Raw genomic sequence first — 22,527 nt, 5'->3', positions numbered from 1 at the left:
AAAAATAACCATAAAAATCAATTTTATTTTGACATGTAAGATTATCAAGGCTCATGGGTGCCTAATTAGCACACATACACTTCGCTCAGAGCTTGCTAAAATCTTCCTGTTTCCCCAACTTGGAAAAAAAAGGGTACATGTTCATTTAATAAAGTATATTGACATTGCGAATAAATCTAAAATATAATAACTATTCTTTGTTGTTCTGGCCCTTAGACAATGACTGCCACAGACCACAGGTTGAGTATCCTTTATCTGAAATGCTTGGGACGTGGAGTGCTTTGTATTTTGAATTTTTTCAGATTTTGGAATATTTGTATTATACCAGCTGAGCATCCCAATTCAAAAATCTAAAATCCAAAATGTTCCAATGAACGTTTCCTTTGAGTTTCATGTTGATGCTCCAAAAGTTTTGGATTTTGGAGCATTTCAGACTTTGAAATTTGGATTTTCAGATTTGGGATGCTCAACCTATATTAGAAGGCTTTTAGAATATTCAACTATTTCAGATATGCTTTTGTCCAAAATTAGTATAAAAATAAAATAAATTTATATTGAGTGTCTTAAAATAGTATTATAGGTTTAGAGATAAGGAGTTATCACACTAAGTGGTCATCCATTCCCCTACCTACTTTCAAAGTAGAAGTTGTGGTTTTTTTCATAAACAGAAGATTTCTATTAGAAACTGAAATATATACCTCTTGCACTCTAAGATTATATGTTTACCTCTTGATTTTGCTCAATTTAAGATTCTCCTAATTTTTATAAGTGAATTGCCAAAGACAGTACTTTTCAATTTATAGGTTTTTAAACCAGTAAAGGTAGAAATGTACATTTAAATTTCTAAGAGTCATTTCTAAAACATACAAAAAAACTCACTTTTACTGGCATAAATGCATTTCTCAACTATTTTTTATGAATTTACTTCTTAAGAAATTTTAAGACTTTTAAAACATACTGGAATCATATCTATTCAAATTCTGAACAGATGTTGCATGCTGGTATATTTAGCAGAGCTCTACACAATCTGCCATTATGAGTAAAGTTAACATTATGTTAAATTGGGCTCATACTACTTCCTCAGAATCCTGTTCTAGAATTATGTTTGTCCATATTTTTGGGCTGCCTGTGATAATTAAGTTAATTATTACACATTGCAATGAAATCACTACACATGTACAAAATGAAATGTGATATTGGTCATTAGGCGATAGAACTGCTCTGTATGTAATTTTTAAATTTTTTCACTAGACCTTTAGTCAGGCCCAATGTTATCTATTTAGTCTTATTTCCTATTACTCTTCAGCAAGGATTTCCTTCCACCTAGGTCAGGCTTGTTCCACAAACACACACATGCCTTCGTTTCTTAAGTTCTCTACATGTGTGATATCCTTATTTGTGTATGTGATGTGTGATTCTTATTTGTTCCCCACCTATCTACAGATGATCCATTCAATAAGACTACTTTAAGTCACTATTTTGAAAGCTTCTTCAGTTCTAAAGATCCAAATGATTTCTAGCTAGACTTTTTTCTGCTTTCTAAAGTTATAAAATCATATTCTAAATTTATAGCTTCTTACGAACTTGATTTTGATGTAAACATTCACATATGTTACGAGAATACCAAATATGCAAACATATAGTATATTCTAGAGACAGTAAAATCTAATGAAAAATTGACTAGATTAAGATTCAGAAAGCTAAGTATACCATTTGTTAATTAATTGTGACATAAAACAAGGCACATAATCCTGTAAGTCCAATGACCTTATCTCTAAAATAAAGTTAGTTGACAGATTTTATGTATATCTTAAAAAGTTCATGGTCTATTTTTAAAAAATGGGCAGTGTTCCAAGAAATAAAGAAAATCTATTTCAAATTCCAGAGGACTGAAATCATATAGGCCGTATTCTTTGACCAAAAAGCAATAATAGGAATTAAAGATACCTCCCAAGCTACATACTTGGGAACTTAAAAACATTGTTCTAAATTATTCTTGAGCCAAACAAATAAAAATTATGTTAATATTGGGAATGAGTTATCAAAACCTGTAGGAATTCAGTAACATTGAATAACATAGAATAAAATTTTGAGAATTTAGAAAAAAAGAGAAAATAAACTAAAATAAAGTAGGAAAAATAAAATAACAATTTGATACTAAAAGGCTTTTCCTTTCTAAAAAGTTGGATAGAAGACCAAAAGGGGAAAGAAAATTCAATAAGTAAGGTGATAACACAGGAAAGAAGTTTTAAAATTAAAGACTAATATATATAACTTTGTCAAAAAACTATAATATCTTGCTTAAAAAGATGATCATCTAGGAAAATATAAATTACTAGAATTGCTTTTAGAGGTAGAAAAACTGAAGAGATCTAGAAAAACTTCAGAATTTAAGAGGTTGCCCTAGATCTGTATCCAATAAAGGAAGCAAACCCACATTTAGATCTCTGCTTCTACATCAAATCTTGAAGGACCAGATAATTTCTACAGCACCTGAGTTGCCCCAGAGCCTGAAAAAAGGGAAACCCTACTTAACAAATATATAAGGCTAGTATAATCTCACTACCAAAAATTGACAAGCATAAAAAAAGAAACTATAGACCAATTCTGTCTATGTATAATAGATGCCAACACTCATATCCATTTGTGGTAAACAAACTGCATAGTGTACAAAAAGAACATATAGGAACAAAAAATGTTTAATGATAAAGAGAGATCAATGTTAAGATCTTTATAAGGATTAAAATTTAAGGAGAAATCTATTTAGCATCTCAACAGATGCATTATAAAATTTCTAAATTTCAGTATTAATCAGTTTAAAAGATAGCTCTCAACTATGAATTTGAGAAAGTGTTTTTAAATTTATAAAGGGGATCTCTATGAAACCAACACTACACCTTATTTTTTTTTTAAAAAAACATACTCATTAAAATCAGGAACTAGACAAAAAAGCCCACTACCATTATTTTAGTATTGAGAATATGTTCTGAAATTTCTGGTCATCATAATAAAACCAGAAATGAAATAAGAAATGAGTATAATGGAAATGATGAGATAATTATTGGAAGAGTTTTTACTGAAATAATCAAGAAAATCAAATCAAAAACTATGAGAAAACAAAGAGTTCCAAAAGGTAATTGGATATAATATAATTATGTAAAATTAGTTTTCCCTTTACCTACACTTCTAATAACCTAGTAGAAAAAGTGGGGGTTAATGACCCAATTCATAATGGTAAAAAAATTTTAAACACCTAGGAATAAATTAAACAAAAAGGTATGAGACCATTATGAAGGAAAATTATAACACCTTACTAAAGGACATAACAGTGAGTGAAAAGTTTTATTATGCTCCTTTTTCGGAAGATTCAAAATACTAAAAGATGTAACTCTACCTCATCCTAAATTAACGCATAAATATAATTCTGAAATGGTTTGGGGAAAGGAGTAGTAATTGATTTTAAAAATCTTCAAAAAAGAAAAATAAGACTTGCCCAACTTTTTGTTTATAAAAGAACAAAAATTAGTAAGTGTTCTTCATACAAAATGTCAAACTATGCTATAAATGGTTTAGATTGTAAATAGATGTACTGTTCTAAAATAGAAAAATTGATCAGTAGAATTAGAGAGATACGGTCAGAGATACTAAAACAGGGATCTAGTATATGATAATAGTATTTCCAGTCAGTGTGAAAGGATGCCTTAATCAAAATTTTATGTTTGTACTATTTGAAGATTTTTTTCTATTTGGAGAAAACTAAAATCCCCTATCTAGTAATCTAAACAAAAAGTAAAATTATGAAAGTAGCAGAATTAAAGATTTGCATGATTTTGAAAGTGATCATACAGGGCCAAAATCCATAAAGAAAATACTGTCGTATTTTATAAGATTAAAAAAATTCTGTACAGTGAGACACCAAAAATAAATTTAAAAGACATACTGTAAACTATATTGAATAATTTATGAATTATAGATGAATCAATTGTCTTAGGAAATCATGCTCATTTAATTAAAAAAATATTATCTAAAAAATGTGCAGAGATGAATAGACAGACAACATAAATACCAACTGCCAAAATTTTCCCCTCACTAAAGATCGAAGAAACACATTAAAAAAAGGGATTATAATATTTATGTCATTTTGTCAAATAACCACCAACAGGACTAAAAGTCAATATAACTGTTTGAGAACAATTTGACAGTATTACCAATATTTAAAATTTGCAAGCACTTTGACTTGTCAATTCTACTTTGCTGTTTTCACTAAAGTGTTCAATATGTACAAGAATGATCATAATACTGGAAATAACCCAAATATCCAACAACAATGTAATGATAAATAGCTAACAATTTTTGAGGGTTCTTTATGTGACAGACACTGAATTGTCTCATTTAATTCTCAAGATAACTCCTCATTTATAAGTGAAAACACTGGCTCTGATAATTTAAGAAGTTGCCTAAGGGCACACAATTATTAAGTGATAATGCTAGGATTTAAACCTAGGCACCTGACCATATTGCCCTTGCTCCTAACAGCTCATCTGGGACAGAGTTTCCTAACCTAGAGCAAGAATAAGCTATAGGTGTGCTGGGAAATTGGTACCATCAGCCTTTATGGTGGCCAGAGCTCCTAGGTACCTCACTGCTGGACATGCATTATTATTTTTTGTATTTTTTATAACATGAAAAAAACTGGGACACTCTGCTCTAGGACAATGTTTAAAGAAATTTTGATAAACTCTGTAGGAAATAAAATAAGATAAATCTATAAATTCTGGTGTATTAATAATTGCTAACTATATTATATAAAAACTCAAGAAAAAAGCAAATAATAGAAAGAGTATATAGAACTTTTATTTTTAAATTATAAATGTATGGAGGAATATCTCAATTTAACTCAATCTTGACTATCTATCTAGAAGGATATACAAGAAACAATCAGTAGAAACTAACTGTGGATTGAGAATTAAGAACAGAAAAACATTTACATTCCACATTTTTGGTATATGTATTGCTAGTTTAAATGTCACTTTCTCTAAGAAGCCCTCTAGATACCAACTCTATTTTCTCATTGTATATATTCTCCTTCCACATCAAACTGCTTCTTCATCATACTAATTACAATTCTAATTAATGTTTGCTTCCCTACTAGAAAATAAGTTTCATTAAGGCAGTAATTCAGTCCATCATTATTTCAGCTACAACCACTGGATTTAGGACATGCTTTGCATAGAAGCAGGTAATACCCGTTGAGTATCAACGGAATGGGAAATATAGTGTAATCATACAAGAAAATATCATGAGAACAAACTACATCCACATTCAGTATCATGCATGAAGCTCCAAACATGTTGTTGACTAAAAATAGCCAGATAAAAATGACCTAGAATAAAAGATTCCAAGTATATGAAGTTCAACAAGAAAACTAATTTATGTTGTTAGAAGTCCAGATAATGGCTACTTTTGCGTCAGAGTAGAGTGTAGCGATAGAAAGGAGGAACAAAGGCGGCTTCCAGAGCACTGCTAAGGTTCTACTTCTGGGGCTGGTGGTTACATGTGAATACGTTCACTCTGTCATAATTCACTGAGTTGTACACTTACAAATTGTGTACTTTTTAGCATTTTTATATTGTAATAAATACATTTTTATAATGATTGAATAAACAAGGGGGCAATAATAGACATTTCAAAAGTTAAAAAGGGTGACAAAGTTATGACAACTGGGGATAATTATTACGAAGCAATGAAATAACCAGTAAGAAAAAAGTTTCATAATACAAAATTACATTACTTTGCCAACCCTAACAGTAGTTTCATAGCTAAAGACAAAAAAGTTACAAAAATGAAATTTTAATGTCTTTGAAAATAAATGAAAAAAACTATATTAATCCCATAACTACAATTACAATATGATCCTCCCACCCCCAGCCCCATACATGTACATACAAGCAATCAGTACTTTGAAAATATTATTTCTTTTTAATCTTCTGGCTTTCATTTTTGCTCATCATATTAGTCTTGTATTGCCTTTCTCTGAATTTCATTTTTATATGACAGAATCTTCTCTCTGTAAGCCACTATTATTTGGGGATTTTCTATTATAAAATAAATAAAATAAAACTAATCCTAACAAAAAAAGTCAGTTTGGGAGAAGGACCCAAGTAAGTGTTGCCCAGACTCTTCCTTTTTTATTTTTCTAGGTTTGCCTGCCTATTAACTCCTTCATACCATACATTTACAGGGGCAGACTTCCACGTAGGAGGGCCTGGGCTTGCAAGAATTCACTGGTAACTCTTCCTAATTCAGAGGTTAAACCTTAGCAGGTCCACTTACCCAGACCTAAGTTTCATTCTACAACTTTGCTTTTTATCAGTAACAAAGCTGATACTTTCATCACACAGTTTCATTACTAGCAAACATACACAGCATTAAAAAAATCAGTCTGATCATAATGCATAAAGAAATCCATATTTAGAGATAAACAGGCACAGAGTTGAAAACTTTCTCTCACAGCCAAAACACTAATGTGAAATAAACCTGACAAAGATCTTTTTGGTAACATGGCAGGACAGAAGATATACTTTTTAAAAAGACAAACAAAACAAAACAAAAAACAAAGCCCTTTCTCTCAATTTATAATAAATACTAAAAAGAATAAAAATAAAAAAATACACTATAACTAATTTAGGGAAAACAGGAAGACAGAAGAATACATCACGTTAGATACTGTGCTGTGTACATACTTTGTGAAATAATATTAAATATCGATGATTAGAATCAAGTGCCAAGAATATGTAGAACATCTAAACATGCCAATAGCTGTGGAAGGAACCAAAAAAACTGTTAAAAAAGGAGCCAGGCTCATACGATTTTATAAGTGAGTTCTAACTTATTCTTATTGAACAGGTAATTCTTATCCTAACATGCTGGAATATAAGAAAAACAGGAAAGCTCTCAAATTCATTTACTAAAGTTAACATATCCATAATAGCAAACCTGATGAAGACAGCACAAGAAAAACATATACCAAATTCATTTATTAATAGGATGCAAAAAGCCCAAATAAAATGCTAGTGAGTTAAAATTTAAATAGTGTAAAATACTAGTAAAATAAAAGTTACTAAGAAGAGTGTTTTAACTAAATAGTGAAGAAAATGTATGTAACCTTGGGTTAAAGTAGACCTTAAAATATGGCAATGAAACTCCAGAATCCATAAAGAGAGAGAAAGATTTAAGAGCATACTATTTTAAAAATTTCTTTATGGAAAAAGGTATCCTAAACTAATTCCACTAGAAATGGCAGATTAGGGAAAAATATAGAACACATGTTCATAAAGAGGGTAATATATAATAATATGTAATATACAATAGTAATATATAATAAGAATACATCTATACCATGGAATATTATATACAGCTACTGAAAATAAAGTGGTAGGTATGTTGTCTTAACTTTAAGAAAGCCTACAATATATTTCTGAGAGATATAAGTTGCAAAATAACATGAACTATAAAATCTATACTAAAATTTTTTTCTATATGTGTTTTATTTATTTATTTTTATTTATTTATTTTTTTTTTTTGAGACAGAGTCTCGCTTTGTTGCCTGGGCTAGAGTGAGTGCCGTGGCGTCAGCCTAGCTCACAGCAACCTCAAACTCCTGGGCTTAAGTAATCCTCTGCCTCAGCTCCCAAGTAGCTGGGACTATAGGCATGTGCCACCATGCCCGGCTAATTTTTTCTACATATATTTTTAGTTGGTCAGATAATTTCTTTCTATTTTTAGTAGAGATGGGGGTCTCGCTCTTGCTCAGGCTGGTCTCGAACTCCTGACTTCGATCGATCCACCCGCCTCAGCCTCCCAGAGTGCTAGGTTTATAGGCGTGAGCCACCGCGCCCGGCCTAAATATGTTTTATTATAAATAAAAGGAAAAAAACAGAAAGGGTAACAATGCCACGACTGGTTACAACATGGCAGTGGCAGAAACTGTCATTATTAGTTTTATTTTATATACCTCTGTGTTACTGAATGATTGCTTTTTGTATATATTACTTTTGTTTTTTATTGGACAAATTTTAAAAATGATACATTACCAGCTAGAATTCTCCAAATGCTAATCATTTAACCTTAACAAAAAAACACATTAATTAGAAACAACTGATAATGTTTACATAAAATTACAACATATATTCCTCAATTATAGATGAATGAAAATATACAGATATAAACTTCAGAAATTTCATAAACATACATACATTAGAGATATAAAAGTAGAAAGAGGATTTTATGATTGAAGTTATTAGGTTAAAAACCATATGAAACTAGTTTTGTAGGTGCAAAGTAGTATTGACAAATTCTAAGAGATGAGTATAAGAAAGTTATATTAGAAAATGAAGGTCCTCGACACAGACATAGCACTCTTGCTTTCCACCTCCCCTAAATACCTGGACTAGAACTGGATGCATAAGATAAGGCTAGTAATACTACTACTACTACTAATAATAATAATGGCTAAATTTTGAGCATTTAGTATTAACCAGATACTGCTTTAAATACATATTATTGATAGAATTTATGTAAAACTCACAATGACCCAATAAAATAGTTAGTATTATCATCTCCATTTAACACTAGGGAAACTGAGATACAGAGAGGTTGAGTAATTTGCCCAAGATCACAGCTACAAAGCAGTGGCCAAGGCAGTCTGGTTGCTAATACCAAGTTGTTCCAGCTATCCTTATAAGTGATTTTTCAACAGAAAGAAATCAGGTAAGTGAGTATCAGGGTAGTAATGAGAGTGATAAGTGAAATAATTAGAGATATTAGAATAATGATTTTTAACATCTGACAAAGAGCAAAAGTTTCTTATGCTATAGTTTAGCTATGAGGGAAACTTCAAACTAAAAAATCTTCAGAGCTACCTGAAAACTCTTACAGTCAGATTCACTGAAACTTACCAGCCATAGTATTTATTTGGAATTATACAGAGAGTTGCAATATACATAACATAATTTGTTTAGAAAACTCTATAACAATCCCTGTATCTCACAAACTTGCTTATCTCTTTATAGTCCATGCTTTCTTACTGCACCACCAAAATCAGACGGCAAACCAAAAAAAAGAGACATAAGTGAGATATAGAAGATACACAAAGAAAAAGATGCAAAGGGAATCCCCAAAATGATGGTGAAAGGAGACCTCGGTTACCAATTATGCATCAGGAGTAATGGAAAACCAACCCAGATTGGAGCAGGTCATGAATAGAAGTCCCCAAGAAGACAAAATGAGTAAAGGCAGAATAAGAGGAAATTTAAGCAACTGGTGGAGAGTTTAGAATTGAATCAGTGATCCACACAAAAAGTAAGAAAACCAAAAAACAAAAACAACTCTAAGAAAAGGAAAGCTGAGGCAAAGACGGAAAATAATGTTTATAACTTAGCTTAATCCTATGTAGCATACATAGTAACAACACCACAAATGCAAAATTCTGATTTAATAAAAAAATCACAAGATTTTACGTGTGTGTGTGTGTGTGTGTGTGTGTGTGTGTGTGTGTGTGTGTAGATGGGGATGGGAGCTGTGTCTATCAGCGTATATATGTAAACCAGGAGGAGAAAGAAGGCTCATCCTTCATATTCTATAGAATGGAATTCAACAGGCAATGTATAAATTGAGAATCACAGAAACATAAGCATTCCATTTAAAGATATGGAATTAATGTCAAAAGGATTAGACAAAATAATTAAAAGTTGTTACCACCGGAAGTTCGTAATTTTTGAATTGTTGTAGTATGTACAATTAGCTGATTCTTTAAATTATAAGCAGGTATTAATTTAAGAAAAATGAGATTTACAATGCAACAGAATAATACCCAATTTGACCAAAAATGACAGTGGCATTGTAAATTATAACGTCTCCATAAGAAATAGATGAAAGCTTTAGAAGGCATATATTTAGAATTTTTAAGAAAGGAAAATGTAGACTACCTGGGCATAAGAATGAATTTTTAACTGTGAAAATTAAGAAATTAGTAAGCAAACACGGTAACAACAAAAAAACTTTGTTTTTCTTTTTTTTTTAAAGTAGTGTTTTCAACCTTTCTTATGGGATCTTACTAGGGTGATCAACTCCTCCTGGGAACAGTTTGCCTGGAACTTTCACAGTTAGCACTGTAATCCCTGTATTCCAGGAAACGGTTCAGTCCTGGGCATATTGGGAGAGTTGCTCACCCTAATCCTAATAAATTAAAAAATGCTCCTATCCACAAGCCTTTGTTTTACACTGTACACTGAAAGAAATAATAAAAAACAAAGCCAAAAAAATCACAGCGTTTTAAATAAGATCAAGTTGGATGATGGCAAATCACAAAAAATTAGGGAAAATTTTAGACTTTAACATCAAAAAATAAAGGAGCACATAGTTTACCGTAGTAAATTATACCTCAACAAGTCTGCTTCTCAAGAAACACTAAAAAAGGGCCCTTCCCTCTCCTCATAAAAAAATAAATAAAAAACACTAAAAAGGAGAGGAGAGAAAAAACTTGGAAGATTTTTCGTTACTCTAAATAAAATGACAAAACATACAGGGTGTTTTCACCTTTCCGATATGTAAAAGAAAATAACACTGTAATCAAAACACTAGAAAGCTCTGGTATTAGAGGGAAAAAGATACGGTCATGGAATAATGCATCAGGTTGATGGTCTTACATGTCTTAACCTATGATATCAAAAACTGATTATGGGGAAAACGTAAGTGAATCAGAAATGAAAGAAGATAATAAATGAACAAATCATTTTAGAAACAATTAAATGAAGACAGCAACTTAGTACCAAACAACAAAAAAATTAAAGAAAAAACTATTGTCACATTGACCAAGAGTATGAACAATGAGGAGAAAATTAAGTCAGAAGTAATTATCAGTTCCTATTATTGTTCATCAATACCTTATTTCCTTAAAATAAAATACAATTCAAATTTCTGCTAACAAAGTACAGGCACACTATTATGATAATTCAGGTAAAATGCTTTGTTTTTCTTGAATTATCTGGATTAAAAGAAAAAGAACCAATTTTAGATTCATGCATAAAAGAAACCTCTAGAATACTAGTTGGCTATGGCTAAGATAGGAAAAGAGAAATTACAAAGAAAACCAAATTTAGTTCAACGAAATCAAGCATTTTAAGAAGTTTAACTTCAAAAAAAAGAAGAAAATGAAATGAAAATGTTAATTGTACCTTAAAGAACCCTGCTTCAGGACCACACCTGTCATATACACTCCTGGATTTACCTATCGCCATGATAATACCTTGCATGTTCGGTGTCATCATGATCTGCCACAGAGATTTAAAGTAAGAGTTTTTGAACGGTTAACATAAAAAATAATTTAAAATCCAAAATAATTTCTTTACATGCAAGCTGAAACTCCTTTTTTTTTCACTATTTATAAATCAAATGTTGCATTTTTTTAATAGCAAATGTGATCTAATATGCACTTAAGCATCTTTCTAATTCATCCATACAGGGCACAGCTGGTTCGTATGGTGCCTTTGTGCAAATTGCAAAAAGGCATCCTCTCTGAACTGGTGAATTTTAAAAAGGCACCTCCTTCTGGACATACAAATTAGAAAATTGTGCTGCCCTCTGAGAGAACTATTTAGAAAAAGCAACGATCCTTTATCAATTCAAAAACATACCTCTTCCTCAAGACTTGGGGAGCTCAGCATGAGCTCAATTTCAATCCCACTTCTGTCACTTGGAGAGGCACCCCCGCACAACTGTACAACCTGCACATCCCTAAGCAGCTGCCCTGTATTCATATGACTTATTTTTAAAAGTTCCAATACACATGCACTGTTAAACTGTCACTCCAATAAATTAAAAAAAAAAATTCTGCCAAGAGCATAAGCACTTACACAAAGGATAGTGTTAAATGATTAATCACCATTCAACTTTTTTAAATGTCAGAAGGCTCATTCTAGAGCACTTAGGTGCTTCATCAACAAATTAAGATTTTCATTAATAACATGAGTTTCTATAATTTTTAAGAGCCAAGATGGTAACAAAATAGTTTACTAGAATAATGTAGAGCTACCAAGTATTTGTTTTCATAATAGTTTACTATTCTTAGGTGTTTGCATTTTAAAATATCTACAAAATTAAATAATCCAAAACACTATGAAGTTATCTTACAGCAATCAAGAGATTGCATATCCATTACCTGTGATTCCCTAAACCTATTACTCACAGTATTTATTTTGGATGATAAACTGAGAATTGCAATGTATCTAACATTATCTGCTTCAGAAAACCCTCTGACCAGTTTCTATCTCACAGATCTGATTCTTATTCTCTTTATGGTCTATGCTTTCTTACACATGCAGTGTGTATAATGTCTGTATGATACTTCTGATACTGGCAAATAACTCTTGCAATTATATTTGATATATATATCTATCTGAGATATACATATATATATATATCTGATATTGGTAATTAACTCTTGTAATTATAACTGTGGAATTAGTCTCAAAAGTTACTTGGAGAAAATATATATTCAATTCTCATCCATGCCTATAAAAACTAACAAATGATAGAATCCAACAAGCTTTTTTCCAAATCACCCCATACACAATAGGCATAGCCTTCTCTGTGTTACTTTTCAGAAACAGTTTTACTGGCCCTTTCTCAAATATAAAAAAAGAACAATTGTAAGAATATCAAGAGAAAAGTGGAAAAGGGAAGAAAATAATATGATGGACCAGAATAATAGATCATTTTTATCTGGATTCCAAAGAACACTATCATGAGAAACAAAAATACCTCCACACTGTTAGAAAACTAAGTAGATGAGAATTAACAGTGAAGAGCTAAGAAGAAATGAGACGGAGTTGCCACAGTGTGTAAAACACCAGTAGGCACTCAGTAATGTTGATGAGTCATTCAATTTACCATCATGTGGAGAGGCTGTAATAGCAAAAATATCAATTATCCATCTTACAGTCATGCTGTAGGATTTTTTGGTAGGTAATGGTGGGCAAAATATAATAAATAACTCAAGTAAAACAGGAAAGGAATACAAAATTACTTTTAAATGCAAATTTTTTTACTACTAATTAAATCTTATTTTAATCTATCGACCTGAGAATAAACTGAGTCTATTTCTTCATTAAAAAAATTAACTCCAGTATTCTTTTGACAAATTCCATAAGCTTTCTACTTAAATTTTCACTTAAATTCAAAGTTCTGTTAGTAATCAGTAATTTCAGACGATGGGTGGCAAAGCTATATGTTATACAGCAGTAGACATAAGTGTGAGGGTGCAGGCATGCCCAAAGTACGTGTATTAAACAGCAAAAATTAAGTAGCAATGGTGCACAGTGCTGCAATAAAAGTACCTCGTCATCATACCCCCCCTCCTTTGATTCAATCATAAATTTCCCTACATGAGGAATCGCCACCTCTACAACTCGCTGGTTAGAAGGTGGTTGAGTTGTGGTATTTTCAGGTTTCTGCAGAAGAAAATCATTAGTATGAACATTAGAAAAGAGAACAATGGAAACACCAAGTTTGAGTGCATAGATTCTTAAGTCTTTTAAAAACATTTGCATTTGCACCCATTAACCATCCCTGCTTTAATGGTCAATGGGTGCAAAAATATAGTTAGATAGATTGAACAATATTTGATAGCACAAGTGACTATAATCAACAATAAATTAGGGTATACTTTAAAATAACTGAAAGAGTGGAACAAGAATGTTCCTAATACAAAGACAGGATAAATGCCTGAGGTATTAGATACCCCAATTACCCTGATTTAATTCACACAGTATGCCTGTATCAAAACATCACATGTACCCTATAAATACATACAACTATAATATTATGTACCCATACTAATTAAAAAATTTTTTAAAACCCTGTATTTGCTTAGTCACCTAAAACTGAACATTAGAAGCAAATACATTCATCAAGTAGTAAAACAAAATCTATAGCTTTTCCCTTTATGGAAACAAGGTTTTCTGTCCACCTCCCCCTCAACAAAGCATTTTGAAATCCAAGTTCTTAAAATAATAAATACTGAAGTTGTATTTTCTACTCCTGTCTGTATAACTGGAGGTTTTAATTAAAAAAAAAATTCCCAAAACTCCAGAAAACCTTTATTGATATATCTACTGACATATGATATGACCGCTTCTAAACCCAGTAGAGTCTGTAGGGGTTTTTTCTTATGATTTTACCTTTCTATCCTTTCTGGTAATCAGTTGTGTATCTAGTTAATATCCATATCCTATCATGTTTAACTCACTCTGTACTGCCTATGAGACTGTAGCATGGTATATTTACATCTTAATTATCCCACAAATTCTTGTTGAAAATAAGAAAAAACCTGTTGGAAAGTGATGTCCATTTTTAGCAGAAGCCAACGTGAAAACCAGAAAAGTCCATTCGAAGACACTAGTATGATTCATTAAAAATACTGTTCAGATTTTACATGGTCTTATTTTACTGAACAGATTTATTATTAGTATATCCACTATTTACCTATAAACAAATGTCAAAAATACTGAAGGTGCTTGAAAGCACTTTAAGTGATTTTAATTTGGACCATAAAAAGTTTTCCTAAGCAAAGCTAAACTTTAGTTTTAAAATAAACCAATTTTAATAAGAACAATTAAAGGGGTTTTATTTTCATTTGAAATATAGGTAAATTAAACTTTTTCTGACTTTTCAGAAGTACACATGCAGAAAGAGTTTAATTAAACAACAAAACAAAACTAATGGCCAAGATTGGTATTACCCCTTTTAAAAGAAACATTTTTAACCATAACATTTTAAAGAAAGGCTTTCTTACTTTATCTAAAGGCTCAACTTTTCAAAAGGAAATAAATAACCTGCATGGTTGTCGTGATCCTGAGAAAGAATAAGCAGCTAACCCAACACCTGTTAGATAGTAGTTGTTCTATAAATGACAGGTATTACCAATATCATTACACTATTTTATTATGCTACTTTAAATTGCTTGTATTTGAATAATTCTAACTTAATATTACTATCACACATATTCTATAGCGATGTGCTTGGTCCATGACATTTAATTAAGGATTTTTAATCCTCACAGCATATGACAGAAGACTTGTGCTTGGTTTCCCCACTCATGAGAGTGAAATATAAGTAGGTAAATTAAGAAATCTGTCTGGAGTTTGTGGTGATGAATTCCTCACTAGCAAAACAATTCAAAACAATACTATCTTAAGAGCAAAAACATAAATTTAAGGCAACTAGTAATTAAGAAATGTATTACTTAGAATACTGATCCCTTTAATACACATTCTCTCTGGGGGAAAACATTGCACTTAGAGAAAATAAATGTTTCATAAGCCATTCTAGTCATTGTTGAAGAGTTTCAACAGTATAATGCTGATTAATTACACATGTAAAAGTTGCAAAAGGGAAAATGTTTAGCTGAATACAATAATTCTGTAGTATCAATCATCAAATCTAGATATCCTAAGGTACCATAAAATTTTTCATATAAAGAATTTAAGGGCTCAGTGAAGCAAAGAATAAATTTATCTTTTTCTGTTATTTCCAGGTCTTATAACAACACATTAAGAAATGCTAAACTTGACAAGAGTTAAAAATAAGTTTCTCAGTTAATAAGTTGCTGAAATAATTAAAATACAAAGATTTTTATTAGTTTCCTGAAATCTATTAACTACATGATTTTAAAAAAAAAGTGGTCTCATAAGAAGAGTGGTTAGAAAGCTATATAAGTCCTTTGGCCACATTAATATGACCACATCTTTTAACCTAGTAATTTTATTCTAAGTAAATAATCTGAAATATGGAAAAAAGTTTATTTCTAGTAGCCTATTTATAATAATATAAAAGTAGAAACATATGTACAATGAGCAAATGGGTTAAGTAAACAATAATTTAATTACTCAAAGGAATAGTACTCAGTCATTAAATGATTTTTTACTAAGTTTAGAACATGGGGAAATGTTACAAGGCCAAGTCATTAAAAGAAGAAAAGGCAAGATACAAAATTTTATATGCAACTCAACGCAAAAGTAAATCCCAAATCCAAATACAAGTAAAAAAGAAAATAACATATTAAAAGTAATTGAATTAAAACTTTGAGTAGTGAGTGGGACTACATGTTCCTGAGTTTACTTTTCTTTACTTTTAATTTAAATATCTTAAAGTATCCCACTTAAAACTAAATACACTTTTTTAAAAAATGCAAGCTGCCTAAACATTTGGATATTGTCTGTGATTTCTGTGGTTCTAAGCTTTCCAGGGAATTCTTCTTATGCTAAGGTTAAAATTGAACATACTATGTATTTGTGAAATGGCTAGGGTTAAAGTAACAGAAGTTACTCAGTACCTACTTCATGCCATGTTAGGCACTTTCAAAAAAATGCCCTTCATAATCCCACAATCATCTCCATTTTATGAAAAAGAAAATTGAGGTTTACTAAGAAGTAAAACTAATATCCAAAAACCAAGAAATATCTGATTCCAAAGTCTGAAGGCTCTTTTTACCTGCGCAATTTAGCTTCTAATGTATACCAAATTTAAATAAGATAACAAAATATGAAGTATTATTTTGAAATATGATCATAAGCAACTGACCATGAGACCAAGAACCATAAGCTGCTTCTGACAGCCACAGTTAACAAATTCTTAGATTTGCTTCAGGATTTATACAGACAATGGGGCAAATTTTGGATACTACTCCAAAAGACAAGCAAAATGTAAAAAAATATGTGCTATTTGTCTATCATATTCTTTCCTTGTCATCTTCCTTTCTCAAGTAAAGATGAGGCAGTTGGTTGCTAGCTTATATGATACCCACACTAAGAAACTAAACACTCAAAGTTTAAATGATTTCTGCAAATTTAAATTATATATGACTAGCCAAACTAAAAACAATCATGATTCTAACATTAAGCTAAGTAATGCTTTTGGTTTTCTAATACCAGCTAAAAAGATGACACTTATTGGCATTAATGGAGCCTCTAACAAAATTCCTAACTAGCAAAGGTCTGGGAAATTCATTTTTTATGTTAGGAAAAATATTTTCCCTTGTACCTACTCCTCTGCTCCTTCTCCTTCCCCAGTTGTTCCTCTTTCTACTCTCCAAGAAGTAGATATCCCAAATCTATTAAACAAAGCATTTTCTAGGAAAAGCTTCACAGTTAGTAGATGGTCACCTTCACAGTTAGTAGATGGTCACCTTAAAATCATTTAGATCCTCTAAGGCATATGCAAAATTTGAAATCATCCCAAAAAAATCTATTTTAAATTAATATAATTTTTAATGGTCAGAGGATATATTAATATTTTGAAAATTTTTCAAAAAGGAAATGAATAATTTCTGATTACTACTTAATCAAAATAAAATTAAAAGACCCTATTTACTGAATATTTTGGTTTATTGAGGACTTATATTAAAGGCCTCATTGCAATGGGCAGGTTATTACTAGGATGGAGTTCACTTACTATGCAGAAAATTAAGTGTTATAAAATTATATTATGTCTATGTGCTACCCTCTTTAGTTCTCTAGGAAGGGAATATTCAAATATTAACAGGAGCTACCATAAAACCCACATTAGGGCTGCTTATGCTCACTAATAAAATAAAGGTAAATGACTATAGAAACAGAATGGTTTTGTAGTATCAAATTCTCAAAATAGCTTCTTTCAGAATGTCATATTCATTGATGACATAACACTGATGTGCTCAGTTTACTGTTATCAAAAGACATACTTGAAAACTACAATACGGTAGGATAATAATGATAATATTTGCGCAGGACACTCTTGAAATATGCATAAACTGTTTTGTAACATCATATTTATCCTGCTAACCTAGAATATCTAGCAGTTTTACTGTTAAACACATTTCATGGAACAATGAAAATTATATCTTAAATTTCCAATTATTCCAATGTAATAAAATTAGAGATAGGAGGTAGGGTAAAGGACAGGAGAAATATTGCTAAATTTTATACTTCTCTTTAAGTTCCAAATCAAATAGTCAATTTAATCCATGATTATGATTCACCATAATTCTCTAACAGGAAAATAGAAACTTAAGAGAAAGTCATCTTTACAATTACAGCTGAGGAAATTACAGCCCGGAGTCAGGTGACTTGCCCAGGTCACTGATCACATTCATGGCAGAGCCATCACTAGGTCCTTTCTCTCATGATTCCCAGACAGGTCGCTCTCCACAGGAGGAAATGTCGTGAACACGGCTATGCTCACAGAGCCAAAAGAAAAGTTCTTACCGACTGTAAAACTGTTTCAGGACTTTTATCTTCATGCTCATGTGATGCCTTGGTAATTACTCGAATAGTTTCTTCTTTCAAGTGCTTTGAGAAATCACTTCTTGATGGCTGCTCTAGATATTCTGGTTCTCCTGCTTGTGCTTCATGAGAAAAGAATCAATTGTATATCTAATATAAATCACAGAGTCTATGCTGAGGTGAATCGTTTATTTACTTCTAAATCTGAAGTTATACAATAACCAATTTTAGTTTTCTATTTAAAGAAAAATGTATCCTTCAACATATAGCACTCCCCCTCCCCAAATTTACCAAAAACAACCCAAAACAAACAAACAAAAAAACAAAACTCAGAATCAAGTGTACTCAAATAATTATTAAAGAAAGCACTCATTATAGTTTATGGTAAGGAATCCATAGTACATTTTTCTGCCATTAGAAATACCAAAATCTCATTTTGGAAAATCGCCAGCATTTTGCCAAATTAAGAATTTGGCTCATACAGCAATCCTGGGCTGACTTTCCACCAACAGCACAGTAGCTATTTTTTTCTGGCCATGGTATCCTATCTCACACCTTCCTAACAGAACCCTAACCCTAGATGAACCTAACTTTCTACCTTTTATGAATCTGCCCTGGTAGTTGAGTGTTGCCAGAAGAAAAGCAACCACAATTTGGCAAACTGGTATCAATATAAAATGACTCCAAATACCATCCATGTGAGGAACTGTCAAAGTTATGTCTTCAATTCCTATTTTTAGAGCTCTAGACTCATATATCCAACAATATACAATGAATGTCCACAGGGTGTTTCACAGACAACCCTAAAATCTCTACACAATCTATAAGACTTTATATGAGTGGGTCTCTGCCTATCTCTCCAACATTACTTTGTGTCCTTTGCCCTCTCTTCAAAAAGGGCCACACACTAGCCCTTTTTCAGCTTTTCTAATACATTGAAGAAAGGATATATTTTAAGATCTTTCCACATATTCTTCCCTCTGCCTATATGTTCATACACTCTCTTACTCTCCCCATTAGTAACTTCTACTCACAATTTTACTTAAATACAATTTCCATATGGAAGTACTACTGATTACCCAATTCCTAGAGCAAGATTTCTCACCCTCAGCACCACTGAGATTTTGGTCCGGATAATTCTTTGGTGTGGAGCACTGTCCTATAAATCCCAACATCTACCCACTGAATGCCAGTAGTAGTGCTCCCCACAAGGTGTGACAACCAGAAATGTCTCCAATATAGTCAAATGTCCCCTGGGAGACAAAATCATTTCCACTTGAGAACTACTGCTCTAGAGTAACCTATATTTTCCTTTTAAATATCACTTATCACAATTATGACTTTATTGTTGTATTTGTTTAAAGCTCATATCCCCTGCTAGTCTATAAGAATCTCAAGAGCAGGGATGCTATCTCCCTTCTGTATAGCTAATTCCTCAATGCCTAGCAAATAATAGGTACATAATCTAATGGAGCAAATGAATTAATCACTAAGTTAATGAATGAATATGAAGAATAAAAAGGTACACTAAAATGCTGCACGATGTTAGCAGGATTGGTTAAGTGAGTCCTTGCTCAACTACCTGCTGGGACACAACAGGATTACTGCCATCCTCTCCCACATTTTATTAATTTTAAAAAACCTCCAAAGTGAAATATTATTTCAAAAGAAATACTATAATTTCAATATACATGCATGATCATTCATTTATCCAAAAAATCTTAATAAAGCATCTAACTATGTGCCAGGCACTAGGCTAGCCACTGGGGCTCCAGGTGTGACAAAGCAGCCAGAGTCTCTGCTCCATGAAGCTTACAAATATGGAGAAAGTCACTGACCAAATAATCACACATATCAATTGTGACAATATTACGATAACACATTCTAAGAATAAAATTGGGGTGGGGATAGTGTAAGCAATTTAGATTATGAAATAAAGTGACCTTTAAGCTGAAAGATAAATGGGTTTTTTTTGCCAGATGGAAGAATGAAGAGTCCATGTAGTGAGCATGAGGTAGATTCAAAAAAACAACTATAACAAAGGGCTGGGTATGATGACTCACACCTATAATCTCAACACTTTGGGAAGCCAAGGAGGAAGGATTGCTTGAGGTCAGGAGTTTAAGACTAGCCTGGGCAATATAGTGAGACCCTGTTTCTAAAACAAAAAATTTAAAAATCAGCTGGGCATGGTGCCCCATGCCTGTAGTCCTAGCTACTTGGGAGGCTGAGGCAGGAAAATTGCTTGAACACAGGGGCTGGATGTTGCAGTTTCCACCCCGGGCAACAGAATGAGAATCTAGAAAGAAAGAAAAGGAAAAAAAAAAAAAAAAAGAAAAGTATGGCTGGACTACAGAATAATAGTAGAGATATGGCAAGAGATGATACAGGTAGAGGCAAAAGCATTAATAGCCTTTGAGTCATGTAAAAGTTTTGAGGGCAACAGGAAGTGAATACAGTTTTTAAATGGCAACATGGCAAGTTTTAAAAAATTATCCTGGCTATATTGTGAAGAATGGATTAGAGAAGAAAGCAAAACTAGAGGTTAGTGAAGGTATTAGAATAATACGGGAAAAAACTGATTGTGCTTTTGGATAATAGAGACAGCAACAAAAGTAGGCAGAATTGGCTAGATTCAGGATGTACTTTGGACACAAAGATTTGAAGACTGCACATAAAGACAACTCTAAGTTTTTGGAATGCGTAACTAGGAGATGAAGGAGGTAAAATTTACTATGATAAGGAAAACCAGAGGTAGGAATACTTACAATGTATGTGAAAAGTGACACAAATTAAAAGAAGTTAAATGTCCTCATATTTATATTTCCTGATTTTGGCCTGTGATATCCCTTCAGAGCCTTTGCATGATAGATAAGGTAAAGAAATCTTATAGCAGCACTTCTGCTTCATGAGATTTCATGATAGGTAGCTTAAGCCAGCTGCTTTAAAGCTTAACAGAAGAAAGTTAGTTCTTGCTGATAAAATTTTTCCTTGTGTTTGCTACTCTTTGTTTCTCCTCACCATAGTAGATAATGTCAAGGGTTGACATTAGGATGTGAGCTTAACGCAATTTTAGTCTGATATTGGTCTAACCCATTGAAACCTGGAGTGTATGTAAAGTAAGTCCTTAGGAGCAAGAGTAACTTTATATCAACACAAGTCAAATCCACCTTAGGTAGGCAAGGCCAAGGTTTCCTTCTACATAGGGTTTTGAATCCAAAAACCTTATCAAAAACACTGAATGATTTTGCGTAAATGTCATACAGAACTATTTTCTCTAGAGTCTTCCCTGTATATATACCTCCTAGGAAACTTATTTGAGTGGTGTTGTAGTCATGGTAAATGAAACTACAAGCATTTGACACCCTGGGAGACTGGAAACAAAAACTACATTCCCAAAATGTTTTGAGCCTGTGCCATTTTCAGTACTGTATTAAGTATTAAAAATGTGAAAACAAAAAAAAAAAATTACAGACTTCACTCATTTTAAGGGACTCTCAGTAAAATTATATAAACATATACTCTATTACAACATAGTGTGCTAAATCTAATAACAGACAGGCACAAGGTTCTATAAAAGCGCTATGGACCCAATATACACACTTGAGATAATGCTGCATGTTAAGAAAGACCTTCTACAAAAGATACCAACTGAACTGAGTATTGAAGAATTTGTAGAGAGGATTATCTTGAAGATGAGAAAGGAAATTACAGGTAGAAGGAACAGCATATACAAAGGTAATGTAAGGACAGATAAAAGATTAATAAAATTCCTACTAGGAATGAGCTGCTACACTGGCAAGTAAACCAAAATATAAGTATAATAAAGAGGATTATGATAAATTTGGTAACAAGAATAGATTGGGATTGAGGAGAAAAGATAATAGCTGCTACAGAAGTACACTGAAGGGAATTCAAAAAGACTTTCAAATATGAGAAAAATCTTAAATGGACAATTCATGAATGTTGATGGTAAAAGAACATTTTTAAGATGAAGGATACTTCATGAGCAATGCCATGACGACAGGAAAATTTCCTACAAGCAAGAAAAATGTGGAGTAATCTGGTTTATATGAAACATAGGCTACTCATAGGGAAGTAGTCTTGGAAGAATTATAAGGGAATCAGATTATAATAGCAGGTCTTCATAAAAAAGAAAAGAGATTTTTGTCCTTATTTTCTCAAACCAAAAGAGGAAAAACATGTTTAC

General features: G+C 32.0%; 1 protein-coding gene across 2 annotated transcripts in view; it reads right to left on the bottom strand.

Moving 5' to 3' along the window:
* USP25 (ubiquitin specific peptidase 25) overlaps nt 1-22,527 on the bottom strand; it is a 134,050-nt gene that overhangs the window by 13,988 nt on the left and 97,535 nt on the right. The window contains exons 18-20 of one of the 2 annotated variants that reach the window (XM_045540473.1): nt 18,300-18,439; nt 13,395-13,508; nt 11,235-11,330 (exon numbers count right to left, since the gene is read on the bottom strand). In XM_045540473.1, the coding sequence (XP_045396429.1) occupies nt 11,235-11,330; nt 13,395-13,508; nt 18,300-18,439 (350 nt within the window). The remainder of the gene's footprint in view (nt 1-11,234; nt 11,331-13,394; nt 13,509-18,299; nt 18,440-22,527) is intronic. The other variant, XM_045540474.1, reaches the window with a different exon arrangement.

Source organism: Lemur catta, chromosome 1 (assembly GCF_020740605.2).
Source record: "Lemur catta isolate mLemCat1 chromosome 1, mLemCat1.pri, whole genome shotgun sequence".
Lineage (NCBI taxonomy): Eukaryota > Metazoa > Chordata > Mammalia > Primates > Lemuridae > Lemur > Lemur catta.
The sequence above is the reverse complement of the archived record's forward strand: the minus strand, read 5'-3'. Positions and strand labels throughout refer to the sequence as shown.